This window comes from Pempheris klunzingeri, chromosome 17, assembly GCF_042242105.1.
Source record: "Pempheris klunzingeri isolate RE-2024b chromosome 17, fPemKlu1.hap1, whole genome shotgun sequence".
Lineage (NCBI taxonomy): Eukaryota > Metazoa > Chordata > Actinopteri > Acropomatiformes > Pempheridae > Pempheris > Pempheris klunzingeri.
The window spans coordinates 13,588,712-13,614,290 of NC_092028.1; the positions used below are offsets into that span (position 1 = coordinate 13,588,712).

General features: G+C 41.8%; 2 protein-coding genes across 2 annotated transcripts; both read left to right on the forward strand.

The window, feature by feature from the left end:
- Positions 1 to 2,054: 2,054 nt before the first annotated feature.
- pecam1a (platelet and endothelial cell adhesion molecule 1a) lies at positions 2,055 to 12,352 on the forward strand. Its single transcript, XM_070847653.1, has 15 exons — positions 2,055 to 2,121; positions 2,223 to 2,246; positions 4,203 to 4,496; positions 5,260 to 5,556; positions 5,649 to 5,909; positions 6,049 to 6,330; positions 6,819 to 7,118; positions 7,199 to 7,480; positions 7,863 to 7,995; positions 8,140 to 8,207; positions 8,326 to 8,379; positions 8,981 to 9,070; positions 9,191 to 9,247; positions 9,841 to 9,863; positions 11,581 to 12,352. The coding sequence occupies exons 1-15, from the start codon at positions 2,064 to 2,066 to the stop codon at positions 11,743 to 11,745; spliced, it is 2,388 nt and encodes a 795-aa protein (XP_070703754.1). The 5' UTR covers positions 2,055 to 2,063; the 3' UTR covers positions 11,746 to 12,352.
- A 10,260-nt stretch (positions 12,353 to 22,612) lies between these two features.
- Positions 22,613 to 25,192, forward strand: ppp1r27a (protein phosphatase 1, regulatory subunit 27a). Its single transcript, XM_070848726.1, has 3 exons — positions 22,613 to 23,404; positions 23,585 to 23,735; positions 24,386 to 25,192. Exons 1-3 carry the CDS (start codon positions 22,969 to 22,971, stop codon positions 24,504 to 24,506), a joined length of 708 nt encoding a protein of 235 aa, XP_070704827.1. The 5' UTR covers positions 22,613 to 22,968; the 3' UTR covers positions 24,507 to 25,192.
- The last annotated feature ends 387 nt before the right edge of the window (positions 25,193 to 25,579 follow it).

Here is a 25,579-nt window from a genome sequence, read left to right on the forward strand (position 1 = left end):
CTGGCTCACAGTCTGCATGGTCCACATCCCAATATTGACCAGGTACACATAACTTTGAATGTGGATAGACTTTAAGAGGAAAAATACCAAAAGTTTATCAAAGTTATGTTCTGTGTACCAATGCAGACCTAGCTCTGATGATCTGCTTTGAGAGGACTCACCTAATACCTAATAACTGCTGTGCTGAATGAAAATGGGAGGCTAGTATGTTACCAGCTTACTGGAACAAACATCCAACATCAAATGTAAGCTACTCATGATACTACAAAAGTCACATTTAAATTTCTGCTCACTTGGACAGACTTTTAATTTGAAGCAGCCGGCATAAGATCTGCAGTGTGATGTAATTTTTCTAATTTAAGAACAACACCCTCGTGAAAGTGGTCTTATTATGCTGATGGCAGATTGAACTTACAGCCTCACTGATCTTGGCATTAATGCTAGGTAAAGTTTTCATCAACAGCAGGGTTAACAAAGCTATGGAGCAGCTACTGTGCTGCTAACCAACACAAGCATCAGGAGATAGCCCGAGCAGACTGATCCTGACTGGTGCCACTCATGGTTTGTAGTGTTAATAGTATAAGTCAGACAGGACCGTTGATCACGTGTTGATCACGGTTACCTCTGTTATCTTCAGTAGAAGATAAAATGCAGCTCCATACAGCCTGAAAACATTTGTTGTTTGTAGAATGTGGCACAAATGGAAATGACCGGGTGTTTAATGCAGATAAAGCTGCAGAGCAAACCATGTGGGGTTTTCAAGCACCTTTTTCCTGTTAGTCTTCAGCAGCTCTTAGTGGCCATACTTAAGGATTGCAAGGTGCAGCACAGCAGACTAAATCTGGTGTTGGAATACAAATGCAACCCTACAGTATTATAATATATTCAACAAAAACTGAAATGACCATTGTAGTCTGTGATATAAAATCATTGTACATCTTGCCTGGAATATTGTGGGAAATTTAAGTGTTAAACGTGTGGCAATCTGGTCTCTGTAGGAACTTCTATAGCCCAAAGCTTTTTCTTTTTTATTTTATTAACAGATCCATGACCACTACAGTGGTTTTATGAGATTAATCTGCACCTGTCCAACAAAAATACCTGTCTAGTCAAGTGTAATTTTCTCATCGGCTGGATAGCAGATTGTTTGAAGGACTGACATCCCAAATTGTAGCCACAATGATTTAATCTGACATTCTCCCCATGCTGAATACCATTGCTGTATATTGTGTATTTCTCCCCAAATTATCCAAACTTGATCATATATAAATCATCACCACAGTCTCTGCAGTTAAAGCTTGACAGTTGCTAAGATCTTAGTTTGTATGTTGTAAATGATTCAGAGCTCCATCACAGTTTTAACAAGAGGATACTGAGCGCTGGAGGAGGGGGAGAGGATTATGCATTAGGTGTAAGGTGGTAGGTGGTGTTGTCAAAACACTGAATGTTTTGATTGTGCTCATGCTCGATATATTTAATTAGAGACTGGATCATGACTCAGCGGAAATCCCTGCAGATCAGTGAAGAAACGGCAGATGACATTAACTATTTAAGCAGTGAGATTGCGAGCCAAGCAAAGTGGAGCGTGGCCTTTAGGCTCGCGCATAATTCCTGACGTGTTTGTTGGTTTGGTTAGCCTATCCGGAGAGCAACAATCCAGTCTCTAATATTACCAAATGTAGTCCTAAGAGACACCGTTAGCCTAAAATGGTTGTCATTTATGTAAAGCTGTTGAATTATGGAAGAGGCAGCCTAATTGGATCCATGCTGAGAGAGAACTTTAAGGCTCTCATGGCCTTATCGTTAGATTTTCTGTTCTCTCACACACTAATACAAACATAGTAGATGCTAGATTCCTGAGGAAATAGCAGCCATTTCCCGGTCAGGCAAGCAGCACAAGGAGTGTGTATGATAAGACGAGGAACACCCACTCACCACCACTGCCACAGCTTCTCCCACACACTCCACCTCTCACTTCCTTTGTCCCTCCCCTGTCCCTCTGGCCTCTATCTCCTTGGCCTTCTGTATTTTGATCTTAAAGTAGTGAACCACCATCAGTCAGGATGGACTCCAGACCCCCCAACCTGCTGCTGCTGCTTCTCACCAGCCTCTTCCACTTCTGTAAGGACCCACTGTTGTGCTGCTTTGGAGATAAAGGATGTACCTGCCATTAAAACTAATGTCCTAATTCACACTTCTGTTTTTTTCTTCCTTTTGCTCAGGGCAATGCGCCAGAGTACAGTCATGTAAGTAGAACTACATTACACTGCATTTTTTGACTCTTGTTAAATAATTGGTCTAGATGGTTGTAGTTTCTCCAGCATCAGACAGTTCTAGGTTATCCAGTGCTCGCTGTATTAGACAGGAAAGCTATTTTTATCTCACACAGTTATTTTTTGCAGGAAGTGGGCATTGTATCAGGCACCCCTGGCCTCTTTTATATTTCCAATTGTTTAGTGAGATTCATTGAAGTTATTTTTAGTTGTCACAGGTGAAGCTGGGAAATCTGTCAAATCAGCACGAGTTTGAATGAACTTCCCAATTTCTGAAAATCTTTCAAACAGCATGAATTTGAACTTAAACATGCTAATTTGTGACAGTGTTTATCTGGAGCTGGAGGCTGTGAGGCTGTAGAGAATTCGTTCATTTTGGGAAACACACTTAGAGTTAGATGAAAAAACTGGTACCAGTCTGTCAGTCCGCTCAATATAAGACTACAGCCAGCATGAATGGAGGGGGGGGCAGCTAACTTGTGCCCAAAAATCCAAATACCAGCATCTCTAAAACTCACTAACTAACCCAAAGTCTTCTTGTCAGTAAGACTTTGCCACTAAGTAGCAATGATCACAGGAAGTTACTGCTACTGGTCAGGAAATAGTACAAAATGTAAAATGACAAATGATCGTTAAACTTCAGTGTTAGTACAGATTAAACAAAAGACACCTGATTTAACTAGTGAGCTTCAGAGGTGTTGGCAGGCCAGTTTTGTAACTGTCGGACAGAGCCAGGCTAGCTGTTCGCCCAGTGCCATGCTATTGTTCAGACGGCCTATTAGTCCAAAGCTCAGTAGTCCAAAAAAATGCCCCAGTGGGCCAAAAGCCCATTTATACGACAGCCTGTCATCTAACTGTAACCCTAACAGAAACATAATCACAGGCAGCAACAATAACAGCAATGCAGCCTTACCTTGAAGCCCACATTTAATGACTTGGGTGCACACCAACTGAGGTAAAACTTAACTGAGGTATTCCAACATCAGATTTAGGGTAAGGCCGAAAAGATATTAAGGGCCTATTAAGGGCAAAACCCCCGCCTATTCAGCACCATGGACAGCAGTCACTGGACTAACAACTGCAGGGAGAGTGTATATTTTAGGGGCAATGGGTGTTTGTTTTTGGGATAACTGGCATTTTACAGACTGCTGGGGTTGCGGAATAATGAGCCATAAGAACACTGGGCAGTCCCATTTCCAGTCTTTGTGCAAAGCTGACCGGCCTCTGGCTGGAGCTTCATATTGAGCGTACAGACATGATAGCGGTATTTAAATTCTCATCTGACTATCTGCAAGAAACCGATTTAGTGTATTTCCAAAAATGTTGAACTATTTCTTTAAAATGTGATCTTTGACAAAATAGTCTTAACTTAAGGTCTAGTGCTTTATTTACAGAGCTTTGAATGTTATATTAAAAAAAAAAACATTCTTTAAGTTAAGATTATTTGACAGACTACTACTTTAACAGTGAAGACTGATCGTCCTCGCTCTACATGTGCACTATTTCTCCAGCAGCTGAGTTAGCACGCCTGTACCTGACTGAGCCCAGCGCCCAAACTAACAGCCGTTGTTTGAGGATGTGAGCTAAGTGATTGTTTCGTAGCTCTTGAGGCAGGTTGTGCTGTTGTTGCTGAGGGAGAACAGAAGATGGGATAAATCAACACAGCTCTCCCGGGGGTGAGGAGGGTCAGACGCTGTTTGTTGAAGCTTTTTCCTTCCTTCAGCTGCCACTGCTTACTCTGCAGTAGGCTTGTGGCCAGGGAGTGCCTTCCTCAGGCTTCACCTTTATTGTGGAGAAAATAATAGACAATGATTGTTGCGTTTTATTGCTGGCTCCGTCCCTGATGTTGGTTTTGCATAACTGAGATATGTGGTCCTGATGACATTATTTCTGTCTAATACATGTGCGTGTCTGTGTGTGGACCTACAGCCCACATTGTCGACACCGTCAGCCTTACAATCCTACCCAGCAGCACAGTTGAGAGCAGGACCCCGGTGACCCTACACTGCCAGGTCAGGGTCATTCATGGCAACGTCTCTCAGCTGACACATACTTTCCAGCTCACACGAGACGATGTTCCCATCCACTCCTCCACCACCACAGAAGACTCAGTCGTGTATATACTCAACCCGGCCAGGGCAGCTGACTCTGGGAGTTATGAATGTCGGGTCACAGTCAAGAACAAGAGCAAAGCCAGTTACAGCCAAAAACTCCACGTCACAGGTAAACCAGGGTTTACTTGTTTACAATTGGTAGACTCTGTTTGTTACTGATGCTTCTGTCTGAGAAGGGTAGTACACCAAAATGTAATAATATACCTGAAATTCCTCTATATATGAGCACAGAGGGGGGAAAAAGTCAACACAAAGTAGTTTGACAAAACCAGTGGTATTTTTTTTCCAACTGATGAATAATTCACATTCTGCCAACCGCAGCATGACAGAAGGTGTTAGAATGATTTCCTGCTTTCTACAGTGTAAATAACCATTTTCAGACACCTAAAACGTTCTTGAGTTAAATATCAATCACTGTGAACATTCTGGCTTCCTCATAGTTTTGTAAAAGTTACAAAAAATGCCTCAGTTTCATATACTTGGTGTACGGTATATCCTTGGTGTTGTTTTCAAGGAATCTCCAACACGAGATAATTGATAGGAAAGGAAAGGACAAGCAATATAGCAATAGCAAACACACAGTAGATGTAAAGAAATATATGCACATTTTTAGATAATGGGATATAAGACACAAACCCACGCATAAAGCATCAAATCCTCATTATCTGTAGAGACTTGAGAGAATTTTGTGGCCCTTGAGTTTTTGAAATCTCTGAAAGCATGTAAGCTAAAACATTCATCATCAAGCTAGAAACCATGATGCATACTTCATACGCAGGCAGCTCATATATGTGTGCTATTTCATCTGATAAAACATCATGAGTATGCAGAGTAATGGCTTTGCTTTCCACTGTGCTATTTCCTCCCCTCAGGCCTGCAGACCCCCATTCTGTATTTGAATAAGACTAGACCCTTTGAGGGTGAGGAGTTCAAAGCCACCTGCAGTGCTCCGGAAGAGAAAGGGTCCCTCATCTTCCGGTTTCACCAGAGACTTTTGAACGGAGAGTCTCAGACGATAAAGCAGCCGGCGCCCACCGGGAACTCATCAGAGACCACGCTGGTTCTGAGGCGCATTGGAGACAGCTTTCTGTACTGTGACTACGAGATCAATTTGCTTTCTGGGGTCAGGCGCTCCAACCGCAGCAACGAAATTCCAGTGATGGTCAAAGGTGATTAGATCAAGAGTTGTCAAGTCACTGAGAACAGAACACATCGCATAAATAAGGATGAGTGGGTGATTATTCTGAGTTGTGTCTTGCAGCGCTCCACATTTCCCCGGTCATGAATGTGCTGCCCTCCCAAGAGGTCTTTGAGGGTGACATAATGGAGGTGGTCTGTAAAGTGGTGAGTCCACTGAAGAACATTGAAGTGTTCCTGACGAGGGGCAGGAGCATCCTCAAGCAAGCCCCCGTCGGCCTCAGTCATCAATTCACTGTGCAAGAAGGCGACTCTGGGGAACTTGTGTGCAAGGCAGAGTGGGGCAACGTGCATAAAGAAACCTACTTACCAATCACAGTCAAAGGCAAGAACTGGATATGCTCTTTGTTATGAAAAGTCTGATATGACATTAAGTACCCTCTTATGTTTTGTATTCTCAAAGTAAAATACATTAATACCTATACAATGTGTAATGGTTGATTTTTGCTGTCCCGCTTCAACAGAGCTGTTTTCAAAGCCACGCCTGACTGTGGAGCCCATAGAAATATTTGAGGGAGACAGCTTCAAACTGACCTGCTCTGTCTCCATTTATGTTCCTGAGAGGATCAACAATGAAACCATGCAGTTCTCCATCTACAAAGATAACGTCAAACTCACCAACACAGAGCGATACATCACTGTTGCAGACCCTCGTAAAAACGGCAACTACAGCTGTAAAGCCCAGCCTGCTTCTTTGACACACAGTCTTGAGAAAGAAAGTAAAACAGTTGTTGTTAAGGCAAAAGGTGAGTCGTCAAAATTACAATTAATTTTAAATTTCCAGACAAAAGCTTCTGTTTAAGCAAGCAGAAGCATTATGTATGTAAAGATCCTGAGCATGATTTCCTCTTTTTAGCCATTGCATCACACTCAGCAGCTACTCTGTGGATTACACAAAATTTTGTTCAAGATTCCTCAACGATGAATCCAAACAACCTTTATTGATTGCTGTGAAATTTGGCCTCGACAATCACGTCACTCTCAGGACTGATTGAAATTTCTTTAATGATCCCAACTTTTTCATCTAGCGCCACCATCAGGTCAAAATGTTTTTCTGTTGTTTCACTTTGTCTGTACTGTGTAATTAGCAAACATTAGTATGCTAACACACTAAATCAGATGGTGGACATGGTAAACATAAAACCTGCTAAACATCAACATGTTAGCATTGTAATGCAGTCTCACCATCTGTGTTTTGTTTTTCCTGTACATTGACTAATTGTCTTATCCCCAGTTCCTGTTTCAGAACCCATGCTCAGTGTGGTGGGGGGCACGCTGGTGTTGGGAAAGTGCTTCCAGCTGCTGTGTCACAGTGACAGTGGCACTCTGCCCATCGTCTACACCCTGCACATCCCTGGCAGGCGGCCCGAGAACAGGATGGTGAGCAAGCAGGGGGAGCAGGCCATCTTTAACTCTTCTGCCATCTTCAAGAATTCGGATTTAAGCAACTTTCTTTGCCACGCGAGAAACAGTCAAAACAGGCCCCCCACGACAGGATCAGGGCTGCTGCTGCTACGTTCAGTCAACATCATAGGTGTGTCAGATGCAGGAATGACGACGACGCATTCAAACAAATTGATGTTGACATGATCTAACATACGGTTTTCTATGCAGAGCCTGTGTCAAAACCAGTGCTGACCGTGCGCCCCAGCGTGGGGGACGTCTCTGAGGGGCAAGACATGACTCTCCTGTGCTCTGTTCAGAGAGGGACTCCTCCCATCAACTTCACCTGGTACCACACTGAGAGGGAGGGCGCTCTGGATTCCCAGACCTCCGTGGGACTGGTAGGATCCTACAGCATCAGCAATGTCAGAGGAGAGCACCAAGGACAATACTACTGTGTGAGCACCAACCCAGCCAACGAAACCAAACAAAGTCACACTGTCACGATTGGAGGTGTGTTTTATCGTCATTATGTGTAAAACTAACAGCAAAAATGTCTTTACATTTTTTAAGGACAAAATATAATGGATTTCATTAAGACACTAATATTGTGCTGTTGGAAAAGAAGAATGAGAATTTTTTTTGTAAAAGCGGTTCACCATGAGGGTACTCCGACTACTTTTGATGCAGCATTTATTAGAACACTTTTAGATCAACTGGAATATAAATAATTGATCCATAATAAGTTTGAGGTATAGACCCTGAGGCAATTTTACATGAAAATTACATTAAGTAGAGAAATTTAAGATTCTGTAAAAACATTTTGAATGAAATTGAATTAAGTTATAATATAATTCATATCCATCCATATATTTAATTCAAATATATTCTGCAGTGAAGCTGGCTGGCTGGAAGAAAGGTCTTATCGCAGTCTTCTGCATCCTGCTCATACTGGCAGTGATCCTCGTCATCACCTTTAAAAAACATCTCCTTCGATTTAAAAGGAAAAGAATGGTGGAGCTGTCAGTGTAAGTAACATTTCTCATCTTCTTATCCAAAATCAGTGTTTTGAAGGTGAAATAACGAGCGCTGCGAGAGTAGGTATCATGGTGACGACCGTACAGCTTCCTGTTTTAAAAAGCTGATTGTGTTTTGTGTCCACCTCGTGTTAGGAAGTCAGCCGGCACCAAAGCAGAGCGGCTGAGCCTCACCCAGGCAGAGGTCAACGAGGCTGCCAATGGTGACGTCTATAACACTGATACAAACACTGAGATGCAAATTGTACTGGACAGTGAATTATGCTTTAGTCATTGAAAAATGTTCACTTTGTTTGCTGTTATTTTATCCTCTCTGTGTAGCCACTCCAGGCATTATGGGAAAGAGTGTTTGGAGTGAACATGTATCAGGCTCTGGTGAGTAGAGGACAGTATGTATGGACAGTTTTTAACTTTATCCATATTTCTATTAAAGGATGAGGCTGGATTTACTCTGCATTTTTCTTACTGTCAACAAATCCTGTGAAAAGATCAAAAACAACAATGTGTCAGTCTCTTAAAACTAACCCCAACTCTGCCCGTGATCATCAGCCCTGACCCGGTTGGTTCCTACTGAAACATAAATCTTAAAAACACGTCTTGAATACATTGTTTGATTTTCAAAAAAGGCCAAATAATTTCCTATCACAGCTGGTCACTGTAGCTTGTAGTATGTTAAACATTACTCGAACAGGAGTAATGGTTCATTTGATGTGGACTATTTTTAGCTGCAGATTAATACAGATTTGGTGCAGTTGTGAGGGTTTAAAGCAGCAGGACTGTGTGTGTGGGATTAACTCCCTCAAAGTGCCACTGTTTATTAAAAAGAAATAACAAACCCATTGTGGCTCATTTATGTGTTTTTAATAGTCATTTCATGAGAAAGTAAAATAAAGAATATCACCAGCCTTACCCTTTAGATTTTAATTAATTGGGCTCCTGTTCTGAAGTTTGTCGTTTGTCATGTATTGTACTGCAGAGTCTGATGACCTGGATAGTGTGACGTCTCCAGAAAATCCAGAGCCTCAGTACACTGAGGTGCAGACCAGACAGACAGATCCTAACAGAGGTGAGAGATGTCTCTGATTTTTTTTTTTTTTAGAAGTTCTGTGTCAGAACAAAGCTGGTCACCTCGATCTTCAAAACACTGTCTAAAAAAAAAAAACGATTTATGTGTTTGTTGTGGCAGCTCCGATGAAAAAGGGCACGGACACGGTGTACAGCGAAGTCCGCAACTCCAAGCAAGGTAGACCTGACTAACATCCTGTTCTTCATTCAAATCCCACACATGTTACACAGTGAGAGAAATCAGGCTGATGTTGATGAAAAGAAAAAAAAAAAAAAGGCGCCAGGAAACAGGATCAACTCCAACTGTAAACATCTGCATTGTTGGTGAAAGAATGTCCCATTAAATCAGAGGGCCCAGTTGCCAGGTGGCCACTTCCTGCTTTCGTCAAAGAGAATTTCCTGCTCTAACAATCAGAGCCAAACTCTGTGCACATCCGTTAAGACTAAGTGAGCAACACACTCCATTGTTTGATACTCGTGAGGGAAACTCTAGTCCATTGTTGACTCATTGGCTCCTAATAACTCCCAACAGCTTAAATGTCACCTGTGATGCAGCAAAAATAAAGGAAAACAATATCAGGCATGTTTTTTTGCTTCATGCGCTCCATGAAGAGACTTTGTTGTGGGTAAAGACTGCATGATCATGTACATGTTTCCAGTTTGCTGGGTTCTGGGGGCCGTTCATGGCAGTGCTGATGACGATAAAAGCCCTCCCTTAATCCCCAGACTCTTTTTGTTTCCTGAGCTTGTCCTCTTGCTTTGTTTTTGCAGGTGCTCAAGAGCAGCCTGATGGTGTAAGTGCAAACACACATGCATACAGTGCACGCACACACTCACAAATCTGTTGCCCTTTTGTAACCCTAACCCCTTCACAGACACACACTGTGCAATAAACTCTGTGGTGTCCATCCTTACTGTTTGTTGACACGTACCTGAAAGTATTAATACTCACTGCTGCTTTATTTTACTGGTTCATACATTTGTGATCATTCATTAATAATTCCTAAGTAATTGTTGCTCTTCAATCAATGAATTCCAGTTAATTAGCCCAAACTAAATGTTTCTAAACAGCAGAATGCAAAAATCTAAAAACATTAGACGAATGACCAAATGTTTTTACTTTGGTTTCAAGGAAATTTCTCTGGAAATCAATAACTTTTTTTAAGCTCAACTGACTACGAAAACTTTCTAAGTTTCATATGTGTGTGGGCGCACCCACAGAGATGGAAATGTGGTCATCGCACCGCCTTAGGCCAGACTGAAATACATCAGCAACTTTTAGCTTTTAGTCTTGATATTTTTTTATTAGTGAAAATGCCTCGACAACTATTGGATGAATCGCCATGAAATTCGGTGCAGACACTCGTGTCTTCCTCAGGATGAATTGTAATCACTTCATTTCATCATCAGGTCGAAATTTTAATTTGTCAAATGCTTTGATTTATGACAAAATACCTGTTAAACTAATGACGTTCCCATCAGTCTCAGCTGTACTTCGTGATTTGTGCTAATTAGCAAATGTTAGCTATTTACTTCACTAAGCTAAAATAGTGACCATGGTACACTTTTCCTGCTCAACATCAACACATTAGCATTGTCACTGTGAGCATGTTAGCATGCTGACGTTAGCATTGAGCTCAATGTACCACAGAGCTCACAGAGCTGCCAGCATGGCTGTAGATTCTTAGTCTTTATGTAATTTGCAGGGATTTAATGTAGGGTAGACTGATAATGAACAAAGATCAAAATGATTCTGAAAGAGCCTATTATTTCCAACATTTCAACACAGAAACCACCATGAAACCTTTCTACACTTGATTTGGCAATGTGCCACTCACTCTTTCCCCTGGAAAAACATGATAACTGTTCTGGGAACAGTTGCCCACTAATTTATCCGCCAAGATCAGTTTCTGAATTAATTTGAGGCAACAAAATAGGCCATGCAGGTGCTGAATTATGCATTGGCTTTACTGTCACATCTTGTTTAACAATGTCCTGGAGTTTCACATCTTAATCTTTGTGAAGATCAACTGGAGACCAAAGAGTTAAAAGTCAGACATGGAGTTTAATCAGTCAGACGGGTAGTACGTCCTGACAGAGCAGCTAGTGTGGCTGTAGATTCTTGTTTCCTTATTAATATACACTGTAAATGGCATAATTTGTAACATTAGCATTGTTTTGTCCTTTAAGTTTTTAGGAAATAACACTAAATACTAAAATGAAGTGTTACCCAACACTATGAATTATTATTTATTTTGTTTTGTCTCTCACCATCAAATATCAGTGCAGACACCACTGAAACTGTAATTTTTCTTGATTATGTGCATATTCTCACTGCTTTGTTCATTTCTATTCGAGACGAAGGGGCTGAATCAAGCAGTCAGTCCGTCATGCTGATGCTGAATCAGGCGCGAGTGTCATGTAGTGATCAACCAGAGTCGGTTTATGATAAGTAGAGCCCTTATTGTTTCTTCACGCCTCTTGTTTCATTTTTTTGCCCCTTCTCTGCAGGGATCAGTGGAGTACGCGCAGCTGAATCATGATACGGATCAACAAGATGACCTCAGTAACCATGGTGACCACTGTGTCCAGGATGGCCACACAAACGAGGCTGACAGCCATGTTGACAACAACACTGCTGAGCCAGAGGTGAATGACCCAGTGCCAGACTGTTAATTGATCAACAAGAATATTTATGTCCCTTATTTATCCGTCTCGCTCCTCAAGCTGGAGTCTTCTGGGCCTCTAAGCAATTATGTACTTTTTCTGATTTTGTAACGCTTTACAAGGACCATCCCACACTGTAAATTGATCCGCTTTGCCTTTAAAGGGCAAATAAAATGTTTTAAAGGGAAGTTTTGTCTTTCCTTCACTGGTGGCTTTCTTGCCAAGACAGAGAGGGGGGATATGTGTTGTGACCACAAAGGAAGTCGATATCCTTCCACTGGCGGCAGCGGTGAACCTGAAAGGGAAGAGAGGTCTTTGAAGTGAGCAGAGCAGTGATGTTACCCTCTTTAGTGATGGGGTTGGGAGTACATTCACCAGTCCCATCTGCTGTGTGACAGTCAGTGCTTTCTGGTTACACCACTAGAGGACAGACTCCAGGCAGCGCTGCATGGAAACTTAGTGCCATCTGGCTGTGATCTTTCTCACTGTCTAAGGGCTTTCACTGTCACCTCGGATATCAGTTTCCTTTTCCATTATCTAACTTTTAATTGAATGATATAACATGAACCTATTCAAGGTCTCCATACAGCACTAGAGGAGGATATGGTATATTTAACTGGCGTGAACCCAGACTTGAAGTGACACTTCACATCCAGGAAGCTCTCAGCTCAGAACATAATGTAACAACATGGATTAAGAAAAACAGTCTGAAAATAAAAGAAAAAAGAAATTCACAATTTTTCCAGCACTGTGGTTTCCTCAGATTGTTTGATGTGTTCAAACTCAAACATGTTCAGTTTACATGATTATAAAATAGACCAAAACAGCAGTGTAGTGTCACATCTGAGAAGCTACATCCAGAGAGAGTCTGGTGCTTTTGCTTCAAAAACGACTCAGAGGATTACTTGACTATTAAAATTGTTGTTTATTCATTCTCTACTGACTGACTCATAGATGAATTGGCTAAAGCCTTCTCCTCTAGTGTTTGTTTATCATCACAAAAAACCCTTTCGCATGAGCCGACCCCTGCAGCATAAATTGTAACATAACAGTCACTGCATTAAAGCATTAAAATGATCTTTCTTTAGAATTATCTTGAACAATTGTGAGTGATAATAGAAAATCCTTTCACACAGGAGCTTTCCTTACCATATGATATTATATATTCTATATATAATTATGACATATACACCCATAGTGTGACACAGTGTACGACCTTTGTACATTTAGCATTACCACTAAACTAAAGTATTCTCACTTCACACCTGAACGTGACGGCTGTACAATACCTTATATTAAAAGTTTAGAAACGTGGGCCTGTTAAGAGGAATCTAAGATGCTGATCTTGTAATTTGTCTCAAACAACATTTTCTCAAACATTTTTCTGAAGTTGTCTCAGGTTTAAGTCCAGTCTGAGGACATTTCCTCCACACTGAAAGACACTGAAAATCAGACATGTGCATTGATGAAAGACTAAATCGGAGCTCAAACAGCTCAATGAAGTGTTATTACATTAAAAGTTTTTAATTGATTTCCATTGATTTTTTTAATACTTTAATATGGCTGTGCGAAATGTTCTGATCCACTTTCAAAGACCTGTGAATGTCAAATCTGCACTGTCATCATTTTCTTAGCTTGACATTTTGCAGAAACCAGATCTTCACCTGTCAGCAGATGTAAGCTGAGCAATTTACATAGGTGCTGCAGTGGACCTGAATTCGAGGGCATGCGTTGGGTTCTCTCAGTTCAAGGCAACTGCTGTCGACAGTCTGGATTATTAGGATCTGCGTTTTGACAGGAAGCTCTTAGGAACACTGAGCGTCAGATCAAATCCATGTGGGAGTCAGTAACACCTGACACCAGAGCTAACACCAGCAGCCTGCCACCGACTCACACCCTTTCATCTCCATTCTTAGTGCAGACGAACATATAGACAGGTCTCGGAGATGAAGAGTTCATCTTCATTATCTGCCTGCCTGGAGTTTGTGCGTGTGCTTATGTATGTGTGTGAGACAATTCCCAGAAGTGTCTAATCTCCTCTCCTCCTGCATCTCTGAGCTTTGTTCACCACTGCAATTGTGCTAAGTCTTCACAAATGTCTGCGCAGTATGTGACACCAGGGTGTGGTACAATATTTCCAGGGTTTGCACCATTCCCACAGGCCCTGCAGCGCTCGTACGCAGATTGTTTAGTGTGCTTCTCGGCCTCTGTGAGGTCCTCAGAGGCATCTATGAATGGATACGGCTTCAGCTCCGAGGTGCCAAAATGAAAACTCACCCCTGCTCTGAGGATAGGGCCATGTCTCAGTCAGCTCGTGGTTTATTAATCAAATTACTTAACCAGGAGTCTGGCCTTGACAGGAGGGAACAGCATATTCTGAGCAACAGCAGTCCAGCTCACGGGAACTGATACTGTGTTACATGAATATCAAGAGTGTAAGTTATACTGTATCAGAGTTGTTTGAAATAGGTGACTGGGGTATAATTAGTGGGCAGAGAAAAGCAAAGCCTTATCTCTGATTTGTTTTAATTTTGGATACAAAAAAAAACTAAAAGACAAAACCACAAAGTCATCAGCACCCGTTTTAAGCAGTGTGTTTGCAAGGGGTGCAAAACTGTGTGTGCAGCTGACGGAGAAGAAGAAGAAGAAGAAGAAGAAGAAGAAGAGGGTGCTTTGAGTTCATTTTAGACACCCTACACTTTGCCCAAGCATGGTGCTGCTCTGCCTTCAGATCGTAACTGTCTGTCAGCTCTGCCAGGGGGAAGATGGCGGATTTACTACTGTTCCCAAAGGCACGATGTGTGAGGTCATGCACCCTCGCGAAACCTCTGGGACTCCTGTTACAAGTAGGCACCCGCCATCAACCCCAGAAAGTTCAGTCATGTCATCAGTGCTTCTGGTGGCGGCAGTGGGTAGCTGAGGAAAAGGGTCTGGTTATACATACATACTCTCAGTTGTCATTTTATTAGGTACACCTGGCTAAAACTAGCGCTGTCTCATGCAACAGCCCTGCAATAAACCTTCCTCTCATGAAGGCTACAATCAGTTTTTCATTGTTTTAATGTAGTTTGTGGTGCTGTTGAGTACTGTGTTATTCTGGAAGGTGTTTTCATTATTTTGTGAGGTTACAGGTTAGGTTACAGTGACAGGTTGCTTGTGCAGGTCCAGTCAAGTCCTCTGTCCCGTCTTTGTTGCTGCACGTACGCTGTTCGTGTCTCCGCCATGTAACCCGATCTGTGTCGGCCCCCCTCCTGTATCTGGAGCACAACTCGTGAACTGCCATTGGCTGCTGTGCTAAAATTAGCATATTGACCCCTGTGAAATGCATTCTGGGAATATCCTCTCTTTGACTTAGCCTTATGCGGCCAGGGCTGTTTGCAGTCTTCAGATGCAGCAGTGAGGTCATCATGTAGACCTCATCTTTCTTCTCCCTGCAGAGGAACGTCTATGGAGATGTTCTCAGCCACCATGTAATTATCCTGAATTCATGTGACTTTATTGCACTTCATATTGATATCATTTTATCATAGTTCATTATATATTGTGCACATATACTGTATCACTACCTGTGCATTATTGGAATCATGGTGCAGGAGCAGCATTGGAAGAAACATTAAGATCTTCTCCTTAAGTAAAAGTAGCAATAACACAATTTAAAATATCTATAACTATATCTATAACACAATTTAAAAATACTTTATCTTATACTATTATATGATTGTTATTGTTTCAGTAACATGTAAGATGCATATAGATACTTTAAATTATTTCTATACTGTCATATGGTTTAATAATGTATATTTTAATTCAATTTTGTTTTCAAATCTCAATTTGCAAAGTAATTAGCAATTACAGGTAACTAAATAACAGCAGTGGAGTAAAAAAAAAAAAAGTACATGTAACTTAGCATTGTACCTCAAAACTGTACTTGAATAACTGTACGTTGTTACTTTTCTCCAATACTGAATAGTAGGGGAGGTGGTAGTTAAGACATAAAAATAAAATCACTGTCTGCACCCGCTAATTTATCCACCCCAAAAACTTAAATCATGTCACGCAGCAACTTTTAAAGGGAATGAAAGAAGAAATGATGAAGGCAGATGAGTTCAGCACCAAATCAAGTTTTTATTACAAGCATTTTTATTTCTATTTTACATTCATATAATGGGTGTATTTGAGGAACAGTTATACAGCACATCTAGATATATAGTATTAATTTCCCTCGCCACAGTACAGGAATACAATCATACATAATGCAACAAGACTATGAAGCAACGGCAAAAACAAAAAGGCAAATAAAACTGTTTCTAACATTCATAATTTATTAGAATATTAGCTTTAATTGGTCGATATACAATATGGAAACTGTGACCTCATTAAATATCAAGCCTTAGTATAAAATGAATTGGGAATCCGTAGAGTTATATATCAAAAGGGTATTTCATGGCCCATTTGTCTTCCTGTACACCCCTCACTGGTAAGACGCTCATTACAGAGTCGTGCTGGGGGTGCACGGGGTGAGTACCTGCAGTGGGGCACAGTCTAGGTCAAACCAATTAAACCGTACAGACATATCACTGCACAACATGCAAGTTTCAGGAAACTGGTGCAAAATAGTGCCGAATGGTGCCATAGATCCAATAGTAATTCACTCGTGCTTTATTCTTGTCTGTGAATGTCACTGTGCTGTCCAAAGGCTGGAGGCTAAAGGCAGCTCAGGAACACCATTGTGTGACTGTGTGATACTCCATTGTCCTTCATATGCTGAGTAAAGGTTAGATTTAGTAAGTCCACCTGTTCGGTGTCCTCCATCTTTCATTGCTTAAGCTCTCACAGATCCAGGAAATTAATTCATCATAACCTTGTGCAACCTGGTCAGAGCGCACAGCCGCAGCAGTGAAGGAGGAGGTTCTCTGGACGCTCGTCCTCTGACCACTTGCCAAGACGCACGCCCTCATTGTGCAATCAGGCATCAACAAATTAGGCTCAACTTTTAACCTCTGACCTCCTTTTCCGTGGATGCAGGCTTCGGCTAAGGTAACCCTATCCTCACACAAACATTCAGCCAGCATTGGTGCTACTCCCTCTCCCCTCTGCGTTAAGTCAGAGCCTCTTGCTCTCACTGTGTCCGGGACAGCTGCAGCGCCTGTTTAATGCCTTTACCTCTTTACACGGGAGCCTTCTTTATACTTTATCAATGTCAGCAACAGCGTCTCTCAATGGGGTAGCAGCTTTTTCCCCTCATCTTCAATTGGGCCACTGGATGACATACAAATAACTATTCTGAACAGTCTGTAAAATCCTTGAACCGTCCCGTGGGGCTATTTATTCAAAGCTGTGCTGGAGGCCTTTTAATTTTGGGTTGCACAGGTCACTGGAAAATATTAGACTGTAAAGTGTTTATGAGGAGATATGCACAGTCGAGAGGTGCCCGGGTTCAAATGCTCTGCCCTCTCTTGTGCCAACATTTAGACACGGCCTGAGCAGTTATATTTCTGTCGGAACAAAAAACACATTTACACTCTCGGTGGGCTGCCTGCAGAGTTCATTCACCTCCACCAGTCTGCACCGGTTACTCTTTAGATCTACATGACATTAATTATTCTGATTTAAAACAGTGTTAATATCTACATTTTACCTGAAACCCAGATGAATTGAACAGAGGTATGAGTTTTACTTTAAATCATGTACATTAGACCGTAGAACTGAACACACTCTCTCCTTTCTAGCTGCTGTCTGATGTAACCACGGCTCTCTATGACCACAAAATGACCTAACTCCACAGGAGACAAGGGGCAGCATGGTGGTGTGGTGGTTAGCACTGTTGCCTCATAGCAAGAAGGTTCCAGGTTTGAATCTGCTGCCTTTCTGTGTGAAGTTTGCTTACATGGCTGTAAGTAAGTCTGATTCAGGTATAAACCAGACCTTGAGCTCCTGTGGGGTCTATAGGCTCATCTTCTAAAATTTAATTACAATATGTTAATTCCAGTAAATATGTCAGATCCACAAAACTGGGGAACCCAGAAGCAACAGGTATAAAAGCAGCGACGATATCCTGCCTTTTATTCCCTGTGCGTCAAGCTCTAAAAACTATGATGTGACATCAGGGTAATTTCTTTATATTTTTTGGCCACAGAAGACATTAAACCACTCCTTGTGACAATTAAACTAAACTGCGTATAATCACTTGAGTGTCCCTTTAACTCCCATGTTTAAGTGATAAGAATATTGTCAAATATTATTATTAATATATTTATTATTATATTATTATAAATGAGACTATCAGTGAGTTTTTGAAAAACTAAATCTAAAAAAAATGTCTTATTTCAATAGCATATATAATATATAATAGCGTTAAAAAGAACACATATTCACCCAGTCTGTGGTAATGAATATGGACCAATTCCCATGGAAACTATCTGCTCATGACTGCGACGTTCAGCAACTTAAGAGCCCGGAGGCATGGGAACCATGACGGCCATGCCATGTATGTCAGGCCAGATGGCTGTTGGGCTCATTTTCAACAGCAAATGGCTCGATTTACTTTTGGTTGGCTTGTCTAATGCGCTCGCTTGGCTCTGTGTGGGACTCTCATGCATTTGTGAATGCTGCTCACGTCAACTGATCCTGTAGCCTCCATCCACACGAGGATCTTCTAAGAGCGCGATGCTCATTAATAGGCACACAGCTTTTGCTGTGTTAGTGGCTAATTTGTTTAAGTGATGAAGCAAATATTAAGGAAGGAATTTGTTTTTCTCAAATGCATAATGAAGAACATTCACTGGCCTTCATTATGTTTTCCATCAGAACCACATTATTTTATTCAAAGTATTAAATTGCAGTAATTCTGGTGTAGCCATTCATGCTCAAACCTGACATACTGTATATTCTTAATATCATGTTACTGTTGTATAAAAGTGCTGGCACATGAAGTCGCCATACAGCTGTAGTAGTTACCTGAATGTCTCTTCAGCTCAGAACTGAAGTCAGTCCTCAGACTTCTTATCCGATACTACAGCAAATATCTAATCTAGTTTTTAAATGCTGAGGTGAATATCAGGGTCATTATGTTTCATTTAAATCACTAACAAGTGGTTCACAGTGACTTATTGTGTGAGTTTCCCAAGATGGAAGCATCATGGTATCCCTCTTTCTCGCCGACCGACAGAGGATTACTTGCTCCTGATTTAGATTCCAACTCCTCTTTCTCACCCCAATGCGCGTGCAGTAACCAGACACTTTTCAGGCCGAGCGAGTGTCTCCCACTGGGCCTGTGGGCATCCAGAAAGAGCCTAATCCCTGCGAGCGCTTACCGTCCAGCGATCCAGGTGTGTTCATATTCTATTAAGAAACACACCGCTGCTCCTGTTGTCACCCACGGGGCTGCATGTGCCCCGGACAGCAGGCTGGTTTCTGAGAAAAGGTTTGCAAAGCCTCGCAAGAGGGGCAGACAACAACAGGCACTGTTTTTTTTTTTTTTAAACATGTACCCTCCAACAGCCTGGCAGAAGCTCTGCTTCACTTCCTTTTTAAAATTCCTGCTAAGAGTCACAACAAAGCTGTGAAACTACACTATGTCCACGCATACGTATGGATTATTCTAACTGAATTTTCACAGATACATGTGAGTTGTGTTACACTGACCTTTTTAGACGGCAATGTTTATGAGGATGGCAGCCTGCATTCATAACATGCTTCACAGCTCTTATTTTTAGGCAATGGAGTCACCAACCTGCCTCCTACCTGCATCACGCGAGTCAGTTGAGTGTTAAGGAATGCATAGCTGGCTTTTTGGTAACATGTATAGCCCAGTGATAAGCTCCTGTGGCAGGTCGCTATTAAAATTGTCATTCTTTCGGCCTCAGCTTCGTGCGTCCTGAACTGTTTGTCTCTGGATACCTGGCTGCATAGCGCCGATGTTCTGTGGTAAAGTAACACAAATGGATCGGATTGTCAAACTGTACTTTGTTGATCAGAAATGTCAGTATTAGAAAATATATACAACAAGGTTTTAAGAAGGTTTAAAGATGAACGTTAAAACATTTACAGTGAAAATCTTATCAATTTTAGTCTCAGATTTAAATGGATAAAATAAACTATATATGCAGGTCCTGTTTTAGGCAACTAATGAAGTAAACGTTTTGCAGAGCCAAGCTACCTGCATGTGCATTGTATGTGTGTATATAAAAAGGGATGAAGAGTTTGTGAGCAAGTGCACACACACACACACACACACACACACAACTGTACGTATCGATCGTCCAGAAAAAACGTTCCTACCAAAAAAAGAAAGAAAAAGAAGAGAAACATGTCTGTTGTGTAAATTTGCTGCATGTGTATCAGTTCGATTGATTCCAGTATTGACACACATGGCTGTCACTGAGGACGCTGAGGTCATGTCCTCTGTATCTGTACTTATTCATGTTTTAAGGGAATGTGGGGTTTATAACAGCCTGCGGGGAATTAACATTGTGCCATTAAAAATTAACACTTGGTAGATTTTTTTAGCTGATTCAGTGCTGCATTCTTAACTCTGACTTTATTTTAGGCCAACAGAAAACGCAGACATAATCTCAGTCCTCACAGTCTGACGGGAGTTTAGAAACAAAATCTAAATGCTTTAAACATTCATGTAGAGAAAAAAAAACTGGGAATAACATAGTGGTGAATATAAAAAATCCTTTATTGGTTTGTGAATGAATAAGTATTCATCTTGGGAGATACAATTTACAGGCAATATAATTGAACAGTCACATTAATGAGTGTAATATAAATCCTGGCTGCAGCGCTGAACAGACAACATCACAGGATTACTGAGCAGGATAGAAGTGAGGCTTCCCCGAGCCTTTAGACACTGTAATCACAAAGACATGGTCATGTTAATAAAGCATACATCCTAGTAATACATACCGGAGGCCATATTGAGCTACTAAAAGGTCACATTGAGGGAACACATACATGAAATATCTTATTTGTCCCTTTTCTGTCGTTTATTGTGGCTGCTGACAATATCTTTGGCGATGTCCAGCACGCCTGAATGTTTTTCACTCTGACTTCTCGGTAATTTCACAGATCATAACATCCCACAACCACCTTAAAGGGCTGATAGAGAGCAAGGAGGAGGCAGCCTGGGACTGTGTACGGACAGAAGCCGTAACTCGTGGGACTCCTCGCTGGCATTTGTCCAGGAGCTGTGCTGTAACATACAAATATTTTCCACAGCCTTTAGGTTCTGGTTTCTTGTGGTGAGGAAGTCTCTGCGGAGAGGAGCGAGGAAAGCAGGAAGGAGTATCACCATTGCTCAGGGACACCCCTCCCTCCCGCACCCCCTCACTGCCATATAAGCAACTGTGACACCCGATAGCTGCTTCTAAAAGCCTCTTCCTCAAGCTGTGAACATTCAGATAGTCTCTCTTCAGTTTGTCTAGACATTAGCTCTAAGCCTCTTTCCCCTGTTCCTCCTGTTTAGATAGCAGTGGCACAGCGAGGTGATGAATCATAATTGATGTTGGCATTCAGAGCGGGGGTCACCTCTTACCAGCCAGCTGAATTACAGAGATGAATTGATCACCTCCTCCTCCATGGCAGTCATATGATCTCCTTACTTTGGAAATAAAAAGACACTCAGTTGTTGTATGAAGGCAAAGGTGACTGAGCCTTTAAGGTGATGAATAACATGGACTCCAAATAAGAAAGCGTACAGAATGTGTAGCTGCACGTTAGAATAGCTCCACATGACAACAGAGGAGATCGAGCTCTGGGGCGAGGTCATACCTTAAGTGGTTGGAGCTGGGGCGAGAAACAAAAACCCGATGATGGCAGCTGCACTATTTCCTCTGCTGTTACGCTGGCAGCATCTTTGACATGCCCAAGTTCTCTTCTAAAGGTTTTGTGAACCAGTTAAATCCAGCGCTGCCCATCATAGAGGTCTGTCTGGGGACAGCTGTTGTCACCATGTTACAGCACCACTCTCTCACACACACACACACACACACACACACACACTGTATGTCACTCAGAGGTAAAAACCTGTTATTCATTGTACTTGTCATTGTGGAGATCTATGTGTGTCAATCTTATGTAGAAAGTTGTAGTTTGTTTTTTTTTCCCGCAAAAGCTCAGTGTTGTAAATAGCTGTGTTTCTGGCAACCATGTGACTTTTTGGTGGCATTTAAAGGGAGAGGTTACATTTAGTGGCCCCAGTTTGTCATGACTACGCTCCCACACATGACCTCCTCGAGTGGGTTGCTTTTATTGGCGTATCTGGTTGTAACAGTGCAAAGGGCGAGCGGCACATGACGGACCTGCAGGTCAATGGGGAACATGAGAAGGAATGTGGATGAATGGACTGAAAACCATCAGAAGCACTGGAGACATTACTGACATTTAATCTGCAAGTAAAAGGCGTGCTCACTCTCTAATAACTTATGTTGCGCCATCGGTAAGCAGACAAATCAACAACACATGACACAATCACATCATGTGCTATTGCTGTGTGCTGTTTATTTGTCCTGCAATACATCTCTCTAATTAATAGAACCAAACCAATGTGATTCACAGAAAACTGACTTAAACCTAAGTGGGCTCCTGTGCGTTTGAAGTATAGTCTCCTCCTTCTGGCAGTATTTAGCCCCGATAATAAACCTATGTGTTCAGATGTTTATCTGGGGAGATGTTTATGTCTCAAGCAAGACCCAGAGGGAACATTTTGGTTGTCAACATTTTTAACGATCTCAGGGAGGGTGCAGTGTCTCTGGACATGTGATTGAAACAGTGGGAGGGGCCGGACGAGGACCACTCATTTCTAAGCTGAAGTCACTGGATATTAAGGCCCTAAAATAGCCCCACAGAGGGTATATAGGAGTCCTCTCCCACTTGCGTCGTCAGACAATGGTTCTGCGCAACAGCAAACACAGTGTGCAAAAGACAGTTTCAAATTCAGATGGAAGAAATTCACAACAGACAAGAAAAAGGGGACCACACAAGCTAGAAGACGGAGATTGGAACATAGTGAAGTGAAACAGAAGATTTCAGAAGTTTTATTCTGCAGTAACAGCAGGAGACACTCCAGCTGGGAACTAAAAGGATAACAAGCAAGCGAGGAGAGGAAAGAAAGGAGACAGAGCAAAGGATACTGCTCTTTTATTGGATTGGTGCGCTCTCTTGGATCTCTCTCTTCCCTCCTCCTGGGGTGACAGCAAAGGGGGAGGCAGAGCCGCAACCAGGGCAGGGATGAAGTACAACTACCATGTACCAGTGTCAACGTACACACGGAGTTCACAGTACACACCGACATACCACTCACCTACATACTACACACCCTCACATTACACACCGACACACTACACATCCACATATACCTCTACAGCAAAGTACACCCCGACACAGTACAGCACGACTCATTACACCCCATCGCATTACACGTCCACTTACAAGTCTGCGTCCACATACGTCCCCTCGTACAGCAAAGGCTCAAGGTACAGTTCAACACAGCGCACACAAGCGCAGGAAATTCCTGCCCCCGTCATACCCGTCGCACCAGCAAAGAGAACTGTACACTTCCCCAATGACATCATCTTCCAGGACATCGTGAGACGAGGAGATTTGGAGCAAATCGGTCGGTTCATGAGAGCGAGGAAGGTTCGCGTGGACACTCTCTTCCACTCAGGTGAGCAAAGTCTCCACAGCTTTTACTTTTTTGCCACATTGCCTGCAGGTGTTCATGGCTTTGAATAGAAATGTGCAGTGAGGATCAAGGAGGCAGAACTGTTTTAAACGTCAGTCACTGACTTGCATTGGGTGCGTGGCTGTGTAGAGCAGTGCAGGACTGATGGAGTCTTATATGCAGGTATGGCAGCACTCCATGAAGCTGTGCTCACAGGAAACCTGGAGGTGGTGAAGTTGCTGATGAAATACGGCGCCGATGTTCATCAGAGAGATGAGGATGGCTGGACGCCACTTCACATGGCCTGCAGTGACGGCTACCCAGAAATTGCCAGGTAACACATGACTTTTTGACCTTTTGAGGCTCAATCAGTGGTGCTTTTCTTTGCACTGATCACACAGAGCAAAACATGAAGGAGAAACCAGCATCTACTGCTGGTTTCTCAAAAGCAAAATCAAACGTTTTCCTATAAAACACGCACCTTTAATTTTAATATGGAACAGAGAGAGAGACGTTTGAAACCACAGTAATGTGACACTGAAATGTTGCACATTTTCTATGAAATATAGGCTAGTATTCAGCATCAAGCAACTCCAGGGAGGGAAAATATTACGGGGGTATTTTGTGTTGAATTATATCTACAAGTCACTCAATATCCTCCTTTAAATCAAGTATTTGTAATGATTTAAATTATTCACTTTATTATTTGGTTTTACTACAAGGCACTTTGTAACTTTGATTTGACAGATGCTATATTTTTATTGTTATCATTATTAGTAGTAGTAGTAATAGAAGTAGTATTAGTATAAGGGAAAATGAAGCAAAATGAACCACAACTGAAACTGAATTTTGACCGAATTATTCTGAGGTCTTTGAAACAAATCACAGCCAGTGAAGAAGATCACTTGCAGAAATGATAACCTTTGCCGTGTTTTCTATCTGGGGATCTCTGCTTAATAACGCTCTGCTTCATGCTCCACGCAGATATCTGCTGGCGATGGGAGCCAGCACGGAGGCAGAGAACGAAAGTGGAGAGAAGCCTGCGGACCTCATCGACCCAGACTGCAAAGAGCTGGCCAAACTGTTTGAGACTGGCTGCGTGTGATGGACCCAAGAGAAAACAGCAACAGCGAGAACAGAAGACTGAGCAAAAACACGGAGAAAACTTGTAACAGGGTGGAGGAGCACAGCCACAGTTAGGGCCATGTCACTGATCCTGCAAAGCAAGATGGTGGTTCTGTGTCTGTTTCTAAAGTGTTGCACACATTTCTATGTCATTATTACTCTTTTATTGATTATTGCCTTAAAGCAATACTCTATTAAGCTGTATTTGTCTTTCTGGTTGTTTTTATTTCACTTTATTTTGTGCATTTGTGTCTTTATCATACTGCCAGTGTTCATGCTGCAAATATTAATCTGCAAATATCCCGCTGTCCTCATTTCAGTTTGAGTATTTTATCAATAGAAACTCTTATTATACTATATTTTGAATTTACATCACAGACTTTGGGTCAAGATGTGTGTGTTTTATAGACAGAGTTGTGTATATAATACTTATCCTCACTGCGGGCCAGGAAGAGGATCAGCCAAATTAATAACTGATGCTTCATTCGTGGCCAGAAATCCAAAAACATCAAGTTTATACCGTACAAGCACTTCCACTGCTTTTCCGAATGTTTTGCTGCTGTTGTGTGTAATAGAAATGCAAACATCAGCAATGAAAGTCTTATTGTTTTCTCCTCAATAATTATTTTTGTACATTTTCATAAATAAAGAGATCTTTTCTAACTATGACTGAGATACTGTTGTGTAGTCTGTCTGAGAAAAATGAAAGTGTATCACAAGACCTAAAGAGAGCATACTGACATTTTCACCACTATCACTTCTAGCAGTAGTTTTTCAGCCATCCTCTTTTGTGTAAAGCATAATTACAGTGGTGTGATATTAAACATGCATTTACTGTATATATATATATAGTCCATGGAGACATGGTGTGCCCTCAACTTTTGTCAAACTAAAATAAAAATCATCATGTATTCTGATATGCTTGAATGGTATCCTGATGCGAAATTGTAATACAGTAGCAGTGTGTGTGTGTGTGTGTGTGTGTGTGTGTGTGTGTTAATTTGTTAATTATTATCAGTATCGCTGGCTGTGATATCAGATGTATGCTGTGAG